We start from the raw sequence: 14951 nt of genomic DNA, 5'->3' as shown, positions 1-14951 counted from the left end.
ATGGACTTGGAGTCTATATGAGGCTACTGATAAGGGAAAAGCCTATTTGAGTTGGCAGCACTGCACCTAGGGTATCTCACTTGGCTATTCTTGCATCTAATTCAGTAATCTTAAATAGAGCCTAATTTAACTGAATCTAATTCTGCTGTATGCCTTCTATCCCAGACTCTGAGAAGAGTGGCTATCAGCCAGGAGCAGCCCAAAACTGGGCTGGCTAGCAGAACAAGTCCAGGCAGGAGCTGCCTTCCTATTGCAGTAGGCTGGCCAGGGCTGAAGCTGACAGGAATACTGGGTCTCTCTGTTAACTACAAACCATGCTGCCTGCAGCAGGGTGTGTCTGAGACATGGCTTAGTTGCTGTTGTTGAACAGAACCTTCTAGATCTGCAGTGGAAGTGGAATAAATAGTTGTTTACAGCCTTTTCTATTCTGGACATATTCCACTTTGTAGCAGAGTGCACTTGTGAATAACTCAGTGCCTCGCAAAGGGCAGGCTCCATTAATGCTGGAGAAAAAAAATCTGCATTAACAGGATGTTCTATGATTCTCCAGAACAGAAAAATACAGAACATGAAGCCAGAAAATAAAACATTAAAGGCCTCCTGTTTGTGAACAGCCTCTGCCTTGGCATCTGCACATAATCATGCCTGCAAAATTTGAAGGTTGCCTGGAGGTGGTTTTAAAATCAGGCCCTAATTGCAGTCTTCAAGAGATACCTGGAATATTCTGCAAAACACTTTTCCTTATTCAGGCTGAGGCTATATGTCCAAAACATGTATGAGTCCCTTAAGATTGACTTGGAAATTGGGACATTTTAGTATATAAAAATCTCTCAATCCCCATGAATCCAGGAGGTAGGGATTTAATAAAAGCTCTAAATATCAGGGTCATTATGATAAAATGTGTTTGTTGGCAGCTGGGCATCTGCTTTGGACAGCATTGCTCTTCAGAAATAACCCAAGTGTGCACATTCCACTTCTGGTGCAGTGGATAATAACTGCTACTATTGCTCTCCATCATGTTCTGGTTAATTTCCTTAGTTTCCTGCTCTGCTTGCTGATCATTTTATTTCAGAAAGATCATAAACAGAGATTCATAAAAGAGAATACCTTGTGTTGTAGATGGTAAAAGCCTGACAGGAAGAAAAGGCTGGCTGGGATGAGAGACTCTCTTTGGAAATAAAAAAATGGAGGTGGATTTGAATATCTGGACACTTCCATTTAGGAAATGTGGAGATATTGGTCAGCTTATTGTAAGGACAGAGGGCAGAGAAATGGAAGGGGTTTAATTCAATCTTGCAGCATTTAGAAGTATTTGCTTTTGGGAGTTTGCTCTAAGTTCATCTTAAAGTTACATTTAAAATAGGAAAAAATAATTGAAACATGTAAAACTGGGATTCATACCTGAAGTTTCCTCTTGGTCTTCTTTTACTTACTTTCATTAAAGAATGAAATGGTGTTGACATTTTCTCAGCTTCTGTGTGTGCAGAATTCATGCATGAATTGTTCTTAAAAAAGCCAAAGACTCATATCACAAGTGTCCCCCTGGCTGGATCCCAGGCTGTGGGCCACGGCTGCCCTAAGCAATGCGTGTGATGGTGTGGTCAAACTGTTTTTTTTTGGCCTGGAGAAAGAGCCCAGCAGCCTGCCACTATCTTCAAGGAGGTCACTGAGAAGTTTGAGCCAAGATCTTCACAGCAACACATGAAGTGATGATGACACACAGCAGCTGGAGTGAGTTGAAATGGATATATGGAAAATACTTTAGCTCTGAAGGCAGTCAGGTAGTGAAATAGCTTGCTCAGAGAGGCTGTGCTGTCTCTGTCTGTGGAAGGCTTCAAGACCAGATTGGACAGAGCCCTGGAAAACCACATCTGTCCTCAGGGCTGACCCTTCTTTAAGCAGAAGGTGAGAGACTTCTGTGAGTCTCCTTCAACCTGAATTGCCTTCTGATCCTATGACCCTATGAATTGTCCTGTGTGAAAAGGAGGATCCCAGGGGTTTTACCACAGGCTTGCACACAGTACAAGTCCATTCTCTCTCGTGTTTTTGTGGGCTGTGTTATTCATTAGTAGTGCAGCAAGAGGAAGGTCCTGTTATAACCAGTAGTAAACATTGATAGCCTCAAGATAAATGCCATCCCAGTGTTCACTCTGCAGAGAAAACTGGTCAGACATTTGCTCCAGGGCTTTTCCCCATTAGTGAAACTGTTGACCTTTCAAGAAGTGAAATACTTTAAACAACCCAAACCTTCAGGAAGTTAGTTAATGGTTTGTGCTGCTGCTCAGGAAGCAAGTGTGCTCTTTCCTGCTTATATAAACCTATTTTACTGTTTGTACAACTGTTTTGAATGTGAAGCCTTGAAGACCAGCTTTCTGTTGAATCTAACTCACATGATAACATGCCAAGGTTATTTTGCCAGCTGGTCTTGATGCCATCCTTTCTCAGTGAAGAGAGAAGCACTTGCTTAGTGCTGGCACATGTGTGAGTGTACACAGAGCAATTTGCAGAAACTTGCTGCCCATTTAGCATGGATTTGAAGCAAAAGCCAAACTCTATCTTTAAAGCATGAATGATTTTGCAGACAAAAGGCTTGTTAAACCTTTCAGGCTTGCAAATATTTCCCTGGGTATTTTTGACTTAGTTCTGCCTCTCCTTGTAGGGCATGAATCAGGGGTGCCAGCAAGGCCTCTCATTTGTTGATACTTTTGCTCAGAGGTGTCAGGACTGTGAACATGACTACAAATGCCCTTGCTGCATTTGAGTTTTTCCTCCTCTCCTTCTGCAGTAGCCCAGGGGCATTATCCATACCGTGTGGGGCTACCACTAGCTCTGCAGGGCTGGGACAAGGTCTTTCCTGGCTCTCAGCACCATGACCAGGGCAATTGCAGGGGTGTAGAGACACTGAATGAGCATGAGACTCTTTGCCATCACCCAAAAAGACCTTTGAGTAGGCTGAAGCAAGTGGGAGCTTTCTTAAAATGGCCTTGAAATTGTATTTGCAGGATAAGTGGCTCTTTCTTGTAAAACTGTTCATTTTCTTCTGCTGCAAAACCTAAAAGGCTCATTCTTATTCCCTGCTGAATCTTTGAGATTGATGTGGACTGCTGGAGAGTCAGCTTTAGAACAAGGGCTGGTGGCATGTCAGTGCTCAATGAGATAGATGGTCAGAGTCCCAAAATTAATGCTGCCTTCACTTTGTGCCAATTAGACTGTTCCCCATTCTCCTCCTTCTGCCACCAGACTCTTTGTACATCAGCATTTCTCTCCACTAGCAGCTATTTTAGGGAATAAAGCTGGCCTGGAAGACTTTGGTTTACTATGGCAGGCTCTGAGCCCTCATTTCTATACTGATGCAGCCCCCATCCCATCATAGCATGGTCTAGTGGTCTCCAAGCCTCAAAATGAGCATCAGGCATCTTGGGACACTACTGCTCACTCACATCCATTAGCTACTGATTGCAGGTGAGGTGACTTTATCAGCATTGTAGCTAGTTTCAGCACAAAGTCAAATTTAAACCCCTTTTGTTGATGGCTTTTTAGGAATTGCTTTTTTTTTTTTGCAGAGAGGCTCACAGGCCAGTTTTTCATTACAAAAGCCATTGCTCTTTCAGATTATGAAATATGGCATTTTGACAAAACTGATCCGCTGAGATTAACTAGTTTATTCAGGCACACAGAAACCAAGTTTGCCTTTTTCTGCTTCATGGATGTGTAAATAAAAAAATTACTTAGACAGCATCTCAAAAGATTTTGTGTATTGATTAATCTGTTAGACTTTGCATAAAGACCTACTAGAAGCACAGAGTCCATCAGGAGAATCTGCAAGAGTTTATAAAGCTGCCCCTCTCTGCTCTTAGTTAATTTATTAATTCACTGCTAGGAATGGCTCCTCACTTAGGTTTGAATTTGCAAGTTTGGACTTTTGTTGTTTTGGCCACTGAGAGCCTCCAGCTGTCTGTCAAATCCTTCTGTGCAGAGATAGCAGCTCCTGAACCTTGATCTTTATTCCTTGGCATTTTATGATGACCTGCAATCTGTGCGGGTTCATTTTAAATGCCAGTCTCCGAACCATGGCAGTTCAGTGCCTGCCCTGTGAGCAGCTTTGCTGGCCTGCCATGGGGTGCAGGTGGCAGAGAGCAGTGCCTGCCTCTCCCATCAGATGTGCTGCTGCCCTTTCTTGTGCCACGGCCTGCCCTTGCCCTTGCCCCAGGCTGCAGAGCTGACTCTCTCTGGCAGGGCATAGCCAGGAGCCTGCCAGCATGAGAAGAGATGAAGCTTCAGCCTGCATCAGGGACTGAATGACCCACTGACTGTGGGTCACAGCAGAGAGAGCACAGGGGGACTGGCACTACTGGGGCGTGCATTCAGGTAGCTCAGCCTTGGGAGGTTTGCCATGGGACACTTAAAGGGCTGGTTGAAACCTGTTCTTTATCAGGTATTTCTGGTGGACGTAAGAATAGGGAAGTGTCAGGAGACTGGAAAGAAAGACTCGTTGCCCAGTATTCAGTACTGTGACAATGCAGAAGAGATTAACCAGCCTAAACAAGCTACCCTATAAAGATTCTGGGACAAATCATTGGTTGTTCTATTTGTGAGCACTGGTAGATCAAGGAGCAGGCAGTCTAATAAGGTTTTACTAGGGCTGTATCACATAAAACCAATCTAGTGCTGTTCTTAAAAGTAACAGGGCTGGTAGGTCAGAGGAAGGGAATGTAGCCCATGCTTTACAGGTTGACTTCAGGAACATTGCTTTATCCTAAACACTGAGACATTCAGGGGAGAGCCAGGGTGGCAGAACTGGTGACTGGCAAGGAATTTCACTTGCATGAACAAGCACTTTCTTGCAAAACAATGTCTTGGGGTTTCCAGAAGAGGCCAAATGGTCCTCAGCTTGTCTGAATGAATAGCAGTTCTTCGTGCTGAGGCTTTGATTTCTTACTGACTTGTGGGAGCTGAGTCAAATCACCTAAGGCTGATGCTGTTTTCCTACCATGTCAAATTTGGAATGACCCAGTTCTTACTGAATGAGGAAAAGATAAGAGATGCAGCCCTACAGTTAAATCAGGTGACAGGCATTCTTTTCCCTGCTGTGTCATGTGCCCTGAAGCATCAGGCTGGGTTGCTGCAGGACAGAGGCATGAGCTTAGCCCTCTCCCATACCTCAGAACATGCAGCTGGCTCCTGGCTGGCTCCGCCCAAGAAGTAGATTTCACACATGCCTGCTCATCTTCCAAGCAGAAAGCTGCCTCTGAACATACCTGTAACAGAGCTGGAGCCTGTTCTTTCACCAGTACCATGAAAGTGCTGCGAAATGACATGGATTTTATGATCAGGACCACTGAGGTTCAGGATCCCTGTGTTGCCATTGCAGAAGGCAAGTAATGTTTTCTGAGTCGGGTCTCCTTTACTCCTGCCAGGACCCAGACTGCCCTGCATGTCAGAGGATCAAGAACTATCTTGCAACATTCATTTGTAAATTAAAAATGTCCTGCTAGTGAAAATTAACTGTATTGCAACCTGTTCTTGCCACAGTGGCATTATAGAAATCAAGCAAACTAAGGTCTCCAGTGCAGAGCAAGCTGGGCTGCCCTGCCTGGCCCGTGCCTTTGGCATGCTCCAGTAGCTGCCATGGTGCTAGACAGAGTCTGGGGGTGGCCTGCCCACTTGTTAAATGTATTACCTGAGAGTTTGAAACAAATCATCTGTGGAGTTTGCGAATGGAAGAGGGATCATGATTCAGTCAAGAAAATGAGGTAAATCGATCAAAAGGACAGTGAAAGCCAAGCTCTGAAAGAGATGTCAACTGGTAAAGGGCAGCATGGTATTAAATTATCCCCCACCTTTTGCTCTTACACTGATTTTATTCTTTGTTGCCAAGTTACCAGGCATATCTGCCTTGTTCTTACACACATATATATTTCCCCCCAGTCTTGGTTCCTGATGCCATCAGGATGTTTTTGAAGATCCTAACATTGTCCAGCCCACTGCTGGGGAAGGAAGGCTTGTAAGACTGGAATAAAAGTACAGGAAAGGCTCCAGCCGTGGCAGATTCAGTAGGAGTTTGAGGACAAAATAAGACAGTATCAGTCAAAGTAGCTCTTCAGCTCCCTTCTTCATGAGCCACAAAAATCTAGTCATTTGTTCTGCTGGCAGAGAAGTTCTGCCAAGGGTTCTGCTTCCCCCCACATCCCCCTGCATTTCCCTTCCTGTTGCCTCAGGGCAGAGAGCAAAAGGGTATAAGGACAGAGGTGTCCAAGTCACCCCAGAGATGCCAAGCAGAAAAGAGCCTGGGCTGGCTTTCCAGCTGTAAGTGCAGTTGGTGGAGCAGGTGGGGAAAAATAAGTCCAAAACTCTGAATGTGGTTTGGTATTGGAGCTGTGGTACTTGCCTTGGACATGCACTGAGCCATGCTTTCAGAGGAGCTATGTGGAGTTGCAGTGGGGAACAGCTGAATTTTGGGAGGTGGAGCACATTAGCATGATTTATAGACAGAGGAGCTGTTGGTCTGGATAAGACTGAGCTGGATTTCTTCTCTGGCTGTTTGGAAGTCAAGCATCAAAGCAGCTCATTTATGTCAAGCATTTTCTGCAACGATGACACAATAGACTTAGATCCATTATTGCCTGTACATCAAGCATGAAGAGAAACTCTGTTGTTACTGTGATGGCAGTTTAAAATTGTTCTAATTGGATAAAAAGCATCAGAAACTGGAGAATTCACTTGGTCCTACCTCAGAGGAAAATGGGCTCAGTGCTTGTTTTCAGGGACTTAGCAGAATTGCTGCCCTTCCATCAAGAAATTTGCTTTGAACATCTGCCTGGCTTATCTACTACCAGCCTGTCCAGCACTTCAGTAGTGTGGGTCTAGGTTTCTTTTGATTGTGGTTGATACCAGCTCATAAATCCCCGTGCTGCAAGGAGCTGCTTTACTCAGCATCTTGGGCTTCATTTGGAAGATGTTACATCTTCCCCTGCACTTTCTTGGAGCAGGCATGAAGGTTTACAAGGATCATAAATAAAATTGCTGTCAGAGTAATTGGTTACTGTTCAGAGTTTTATTCTGTAGTTATGGGTGAAACAGAAGGCAATGCTTGCATTTTTCTATTTCACACATTTTCAGATTTTTTTAAACGTCTCTCTTTGTGTCTTTTTCCATGTTTCTTGTCCTTGGAGCCTGATTTATGTTCCTTTAAGCAAGTGACCACATATTGTTCCTAAGTACTCTGTGAACAAGAACTGAAATGCCCTTACTCATTGTTTTTTTAGCTCATTAGCAGAAAAAAATAAGGTGTCTGCTGTGGTCTGCAAGCAGCATGTGCTCCAGATTCCTCACTTGTTTCTACAGAATCTGCAGAAAGTATTGAAATGAGTTTGTCAGGAGGCTTTTTCTTCCTTGCCTGCTGATGTACACCAAAATGGAAACATTTTTGAGGTCTGAAAACCAGAGGTTTGAAACCTTCACTCTTTAGTTTCTAAATTGCTCCTGGATGAGCAAATGTGGGTGAAAAAATGTGATGGCCCCAGGTCTCAGCACCTGCAGTGAGAGACCAGCCTTGACTGCGTGAGAAGAGGCATGCAGAGCTGGCAGAAGAGGACTCTCACTGGTTTGTAAACTCTGAAAGGATAATGACACAAGCAACATTTTATAAAAATTCCCTTTTGTACCACCTGCCTGACAGCATCTGAGTATCAGTTCTTGTCTGGGTGCTGCTGGATGGGTGCCCTGGAACATGTGCTTCATGAAGGAGGGTTTGGACATGGCTCTGGTCGTCCTGGCTCCCCAGGAATTTGATACTTGAGTCACACATGGGGTTGGGTACCACTTGTGTGGGTCATGGTTGCTCTTCTCTGGGTCACGGACTCTGAGAGGCCTCATCTGGCAAGACCTGGGAGGCCAGCTCTGTGTGCAAGCAGTGCTCTTGGGGCAGGGGCCGCCATGGCAGTGGGATGGAGAGAAAACTGCCTGTTGTTGGTGATTCTCTCTCATCTCTGATGGGAGATCCAGCTGGATCCCACTCCATAATTCTTAATTTCAGGACCGGAGCCAGCAGAGCAGGGGTCTAGGGACTCTGTGACTAGGGGACTAAGAGTCTCAAGGAGAGCTGCAGGTTTTCAGTCTCCATTCTTTGGGCAAAAGGCCCTAGGCAGCTCTACAGATGGCGCTGGCCACATGTAGCTCTGCTGCTTTGCAGCACTGTTAACCTGCCTCAAGTGTTGTGGGAAGCCCTGTGCTCCTTTTAGGCTACTCCCAAAGCATCAAAACCAGTGTTGCTCTGACCCCGTTTCCCTTCCTCCTAAGAGTGAGTCTCTAAATCAAAGCCTCTCAAGTCCTTCTCAGTGCCCGTGGCCCACCCCTCCATCTGCTGTGTCTGACAGCTGATAGGAGGCTGATGTTTCCAGCTGAAGAACTGAAATAGTTTGTTCTTTTCCACGATTCCCTTGGCAAAGGAAAACAAGCCCATTTGTTTAGAAGCTCATAAAAGAGGAGCTTTATAGTAGGAACATTCATAAACTTGTTTGCTTTTGACCTTCTCCACATTGCTGATGGTTTCAAGTTCTTGTCCCAGGCATTGTGCTTGTCTGGGCTGTTCGTGACATTTTTGAGAAACAGCCTCACCCAGAGTAATTTAAATTGCTCAGCACTCCAGTACTGAGCCTTTGGCCATGCCATCTTTCTCCAAGTGCAGGGCTGGGCAGGATGTGTGGGGGGGTACATTGACAGCCCTACGGAGAGCAGTGCAGGCCTGGCTGCCAAGAGGAAACCTGGCCACTAATTCCATGTCACTTTTTTTTTCCCCTAGATTAAATGGTACTACTCAATCAGTGAGCATTTCCCAGGCTCTTAGATTACTAAATTAATAAGAATGTATTCTATGAAGGTAAGAAATCAGATCTTTAATGAGTGTGGCTCATGGGATACTGAGGTGCTTGAAAGAGTGCTTGTTTCTTTTCTGAGAAAGACAGCAAGTGTAAAATACAAGCCAGAAGAGCCACCTTGATTTATGTTGAGAGGTAGGAAATTGAAGTTACCTTTGCTGGACTTTGAGACCTCAAGTGTCAGGTCAAAATTCACAATGTAATGCTGGCATCTAGTAATTTGAACAGATAAAAATGCTGCTGTGCTTTCACCTATGCTTCTGCTGACTGGGGAAGGGCTCTCCAAACTGCAAATCCTTGTCTGTGGCTGATGCTTTTTATTCCCTTCTTGAATTGTATTGTCATGGATTTCTTCAAAATATGTCTTGGCAACCCTGTCCACTTTTCAAGCACTTTCCCATTTTATTTTACTTCAGTCTGGAGGCAGTGTACCTTTTCTTATTTTTTGCATCTGTAAGACCTTTGTTCTCCTGCTCAGACCATGAACAGCACAAATTCCTAGACTTTTACTCCCATGAAGACACAGCAGCTCATGAGACTGCCTGGGACATGTGCTTGCACATGGCCCAGATCTATGCTATAAATGGATTCGGATAAAATTCACTGACTCATTGGTGCGTAATGGGAAAGTACATGTAGTGATTTGATACCTTCCACCCTCTTTGGAATAAGCTTTTATAGAGTAGCATTGTCTGATTTCAGATAATTCCTAGATTCAAATTGTCAGCATGGCTTACTGTTGAAATTACATGTTTCCTTTGTCTCTTAAGTGCTGGTAAACAAGACACAGCTGGAAGGAGTTTTACAAGTAATTCAGTTCTAATTTCCTCTGTATTCCCACTGTACTTGTTAGCATAAAGTGTTCCCTTCCTAATTTTTCTGAAGACAGAAAAGGGAAGAGAAACATAAGGTTGAAAGTCTTCATGGTGGATGCCAGGTGGAAATTCAGGATGCTGGAAATGGCTCACCTCAGCCCTGAGCAAGAGAGGCACATCATGTTTTATTAGCCTTTGCAGTCTGTATCAGTAACTGGAGATAATTGCAATTATTGGGAGATAGTTAAGTTAATTCATTCTCTCGAGTAACTGCCACTCTTTCCTCTGCACGATGAAGGGTGCATTACTGTGCAGCTGGGGATGTGGCAGGTCTGTGTCACTGGGCCACAGGTCTGAATTCCCTGCCAGTGGGACTCCTGCCTGAGTGGATCCTTGGACCTCTCTCTCTCCATCCTCACTTCTCCTGTTTGGCTAATTTCCTGGCACTTTTCCTGATGCTGTGGGAGAAGGATATGTGTGCAGGTGTAGTGTCTGGGCTGGAGTGAGCTGCCAAGCTGTCCTGTTCTTCTCTGGCATTACCCCAGGGTACACTCTAATCATACTAGGGCTGTTCCCATCACTTCCCCATTACTTACTGGTTTGTGTCTTTATCGTTGTTATTATTATTAAGCTGAAAATGTTAGAGAGTTCTGTAATAAGCAGTAATCAGAATTTCTGACAGCATTCCCCATTTTGAGCATCAGTCTGTGTTAGACTCTGATTTAACGCCTGTTTGTCTCATTACTCACACTGAGAAGGGAGATTAAGGTCTGTGGGGTTAGCCGTGCTGGCTCTGAGCCTTCTCCAGCCTAGATCAGCTGGAACCTTGCCAAGGCTTGCACCCACAGCAGGGAAGTGATCCTTGTCCGTGAGCCCCTGCAGGAGAGGGGCAGTTCTCACAAGCAGCAGCTGACTTCTGCACACTGGTTATTTAAAAGAAGACCACAGCCCTGAGCACAGATGGTAATTGTGTGCTGTGGCTGTTTTTTTCAACAGAGCCTTTTCTTTCTGATTTCTTCAGCCATCGTTCTGTCACTGAGAGATGCTCTTGCCTAATTAATCCCTTTTGTGTTCTTTACTTTTTTTTCCCCAGGCCCATGTGTTTGATCTGAACATCAATAAGCTTGAACCTCTCTGCTCCCAGCTAGTGGTGACCCGGAAGAAAAATAAAACAACACACGTCCAGTTTAATCCTGCCTACCCCATTATCATTGTTGGAGATGAACGAGGCCTCATCACCTGCTTGAAGCTCTCTCCCAACCTGCGCAAGATGCCCAAGGTAAGATTAAGCTGCATTCCCCCAACCACAGAAGGTCTCTTCAGGTCTTGTCACTGTCCCCTCTCCTTCCATTCAATGCTGTTGGCAAAGGTCCTCTCACTAGCAAGGAACTTACAATTACCTCAAGCCTCTTGGGTAGGATGTCTGAGATGTTAAATCCATGTGTCTGTTCCTGTTTGAGTGAGAGGACTCAATTTGCTTCTGGTAAGGAGTGGGGACTGGTGGGAAGGGGGTTTGCTGTCCCCAGTCATCACCATGGTCCAGAAGGTCTGCAGATGTTCATTTGTCTCCCAAAGTTCACACATTTTCTGAGTTTTGGGTTTTATTTGCAAAACTCCTTGAAATCAAGCAAAGGAGAACCCAACTCTTGCCCAAGTCCTCCCACACAAACCATGCTGCCTGTTTTCTTGTGCTCCTGCATCAGAGCCTGTCCCCTGACCAGCATGTCAACTTTCCTGTGAATGAGCAAGCAGTATCTAACATGTAAGGAGAGGGACCCTTGTCTCGAGTGACAGCAAGGAGATACATGTGCCTCTGTGGGTTGGTGAAGTGTTTTTTCACCCCTCATCCATGAGAGCCAATTGTGAAGGATGATAACATCTCTTGTGTGGATCTATTACTGGATTTTCTTTCTGGTCTTCATCCAGCTATGAGTTGAATGGCTGTAAATGCAATGTGCTTTTATGCCCTTGTAATTCTCATATCCAGTTGTCTTGTGTTAAGTGAAGTCTTTCAGTTTCAGGCTTTTTAGAACTGATCCAAGAAAGCAATCTCTCAAGATGATCATCTTTTATTTATGTACTCCCAAATGTTTTATATACTCTACTAATCTGCTGTATTAGGCAGGGTCTTTGGCCAGGAACTAATCACACTAGTGTCACTCCACAGTCTTTAAAGTTACTTTTGAAAGCTTCCTGCAGCTGGCTGCCACTGGAAATGTGAATCTTCCCTGTGCAGAGAGAGCATAGAAAACAGTAATGTGCCACTTTGTTTGGGGCTGAGTTGTGGAAGCTGTGGAGAAGAATCTCTCATATGCTTCACACTTTTCTATTTCCTGCAAAACTTCAGACTGAGACTGTTGAAGCTCTCTGTGTTGTCATTAGGTTGGCTCAGGATAAGTTTCCTTGGTGCTTTATGAGTCCTTCCTGGGCATGGGTGAGCACAGTGTCTGCCATGGACCCTGCCTGCACAAGGAGTGGAGAGGAGTCACACACACATAAATGTCTCCTCTACACCCCAGCTGTGGACTGATCAGCACCCAGCAATACTGCGCTGTGGGCAGAGTCCCGGAAGGGTTTGGGCTGGGAGAGACCTGGAAGATCGTCTAGCTTGTGGACTGATCAGCACCCAGCAATACTGCGCTGTGGGCAGAGTCCTGGAAGGGTTTGGGCTGGGAGAGATCTGGAAGATCATCTAGCTCCAAACCATTGCCCTGGGCAGGGACACCTTCCATTAGACCAGGTTGCTCAGAACTCCTGAGAACTCTTAGCAGAGCAGAGCAGAGGGGCAGAATCCCCTCCCTGCCCTGCTGCCCACGGGGCTCTGGATGCAGCCCAGGACACGTTTGGCTCTCTGGGCTGGCAGTGCCATGGCCGGGGCATGTGCAGCCTCTCACCCACAGCACCCCCAAGCCCTTCTGGGCAGGGCTGCTCTGGGGCTGCTCATGCCCAGACTGGGCTGATACCAGGGGCTGTCCTGACCCAGGTGCAGCACCTTCCACATGGCCTGGAACTTTATGATGTTGCCATTGGCCACCCCTCGAGCTTGTCTGGGTCCCTCTGGATGGCATCCCGTCCTTCAGGTGTAAATTCAAACATCTCCTTCTGCTCCTGGTGGCCAGCAGCAGCTCTCTGTGCAGTTATGGATGTTGTAATTTCTCTTTGCTGACCTTCTTTAAAGGCAAATTGCATGTTGTTGACAAAGCAATCTAAACTGTGAGTTTAGGAGTAACTCCAATGCTTACTGCTGACGGTAAACCAACATGTAACTACCTCCCACACAACGTATAAATGGGATGGAAATGGACTCTGCTGCTCTGATGTTATTAAACCATCTGTCTTCTGCTGGCCTGGTTAGGTTTGGAGGGACACTGAACACTGAACTACAACTTTCCCACACATGTGGAGAGGAGGAGGGATGTTCAGGCACAACTGGTTATGTGTGGGGGTTCCTTGACTGCAGCCAGCCTGAAAGATATGAGGATTTAAAACACATGACATGCTGTGTGGTGGCAAAGTGATGGATCTGGCCTAGCCTGCTCAGTGTCATAAGTGAACAAGTGGTGAAGAGATTTAGCTGATGGAAGAGAGTGTTTTAGCAGAGGGACATCAAGCCCTGTCAGAACAGGCTGTGCCATCCAGAGTGTGCTCCCGTCTATCTCCTTCCTTTGCCAGCACCAGCCTTTGTGTCCTTAGCAGCAAGCCTCCAGCTGTGTTTGCAAGAATATCATCTCATGGTAGGAAGTCAGATATATTTCCAGAGTATTGATCCAGGTACCTCTAAAGATCAGCTCAGTGTGCTCTCTACACCTTTACCCTGTACAACCAGCTTTGCTCTATAAAATGGCTCAACTTTTCCCTCTTCTCTGGAATTCCCCAGGCTGGAGTTGAGAGGCACAGAACTTCCAGAGCTTTTCATAAGTTAAGAGGGTCCAAATCTGTGCAGAGGAGTACTGACCTCCCAGTTGCCTCCTTGCAGATAGAAAAACTTTTCCATGCCCGGCTCAGTGCCTGGGTATCCCAGGCTGTTCTCTTTGCCACTTGATCCCCACAGAGCCCAGTGGGGGAAACTGCCTGACAACAAAGTGGGCAAGTCACAGCTTCTGAAGGTTGGGGCCATTTGTGAGCTCAGCTGCCTGGTCTTGCTCTGTCAGCTCCTTTGGCAATAGAAAGGTGCCTTTTGCTGAGTTCTGGCAGAACCCAGGATGCCAAAGGGACAGGGCAGTCAGGGGCTCATCCAGGTCCCACCACCCCTCTGTTTCACACTGATGCCACAGGGGGTTGCCTTCTCAAACAGCTGGGACAACTGCTTTTGACAAGTAAAACTTGCAGACAAATCAACCTGTTTTGGGGGAACTCACATCATTCCAAACCCCAAACTTCCCCTAAAACTAGACAAAGCCCTGTCTGCTCCATGTTCTGCAGATTCTTTAGCTATTGCTGGGCTTGCAACATAGAGCTTACAAAAAGTGACTGAATTAATGTCATCCTGGTGAAATTTCATCCATTCTGAGTTTATTGGGTTTTGGCTGTTACTTAAAGCTGTGTGGTGGATAAGTGGAAATGGGGATAATAAGGATGCTTTGGTTCTCGTCAGACCTTGGTTCCTTCCTCTCTTCATGTCTCTTGAGCAAGTAAGGAAGGTTCAAGATCTCTTTAAATAATTTTCAGGGTTGGCCTGCAGCTTAATTAATTCATGTTCGTAAAACACTTGGGGATCTTTAAGAAGTGTTATTTAATAGTCTGAGTTTTGCTGTCAGCTATATTAGCGCAGTCTCATTTATGAACATTTGGCAGAACAAATATGCCAAGGGGGGAACTTCTCTAAAGCACTCAGGTGGTGTTTTCAGAAGTGACTTTCACCAAGACACATAGTAAAATCTTAAGAAAAGGTCTAAAATTCCATGTGAGTTTTGTCATCCTAAACTCATAGTGGCTCATGGGAAAAGGTGCATTTCTTGTTGAGAGGAAGCTGGGGACAGTCTCTGGCATCCATCAGGCACTTGTGTCAAGGGCACACAGAGGGCACAGGGGTCCTGTGTACAAGAGATGTCAAACACAGGGGTCTCCATGTGTCTGTGCCATGGGGATTTGAGTCCTGGATATCCCCCCACCCCCACAGACTGAACTCTCTGGGGTAGGACAGAGAGATCCCCTTACCCCTAGCTGTGTTTATTTCCATGAGGTGAAACTAGCTTGGGTCCTTCTGCTCCGAAGTGGGGGGACAGAAATGCCTGCAGTATTTTCAGATGCAGCAGTAGGA

The 14951-nt window shown here is 45.7% G+C and overlaps 1 protein-coding gene across 1 annotated transcript in view; it reads left to right on the top strand.

The window, feature by feature from the left end:
- Positions 1–14951, top strand: part of DNAI1 (dynein axonemal intermediate chain 1) — a 136322-nt gene that overhangs the window by 96757 nt on the left and 24614 nt on the right. Inside the window, exon 19 of the mRNA XM_041422058.1 lies at positions 10785–10970. Within this exon, the coding sequence (XP_041277992.1) occupies positions 10785–10970 (186 nt within the window). The remainder of the gene's footprint in view (positions 1–10784; positions 10971–14951) is intronic.

This window comes from Onychostruthus taczanowskii, unplaced genomic scaffold, assembly GCF_017590055.1.
Source record: "Onychostruthus taczanowskii isolate IOZ18803 unplaced genomic scaffold, ASM1759005v1 scaffold70, whole genome shotgun sequence".
In the NCBI taxonomy this organism is placed as follows: Eukaryota; Metazoa; Chordata; class Aves; order Passeriformes; family Passeridae; genus Onychostruthus; species Onychostruthus taczanowskii.
The sequence above is the reverse complement of the archived record's forward strand: the minus strand, read 5'-3'. Positions and strand labels throughout refer to the sequence as shown.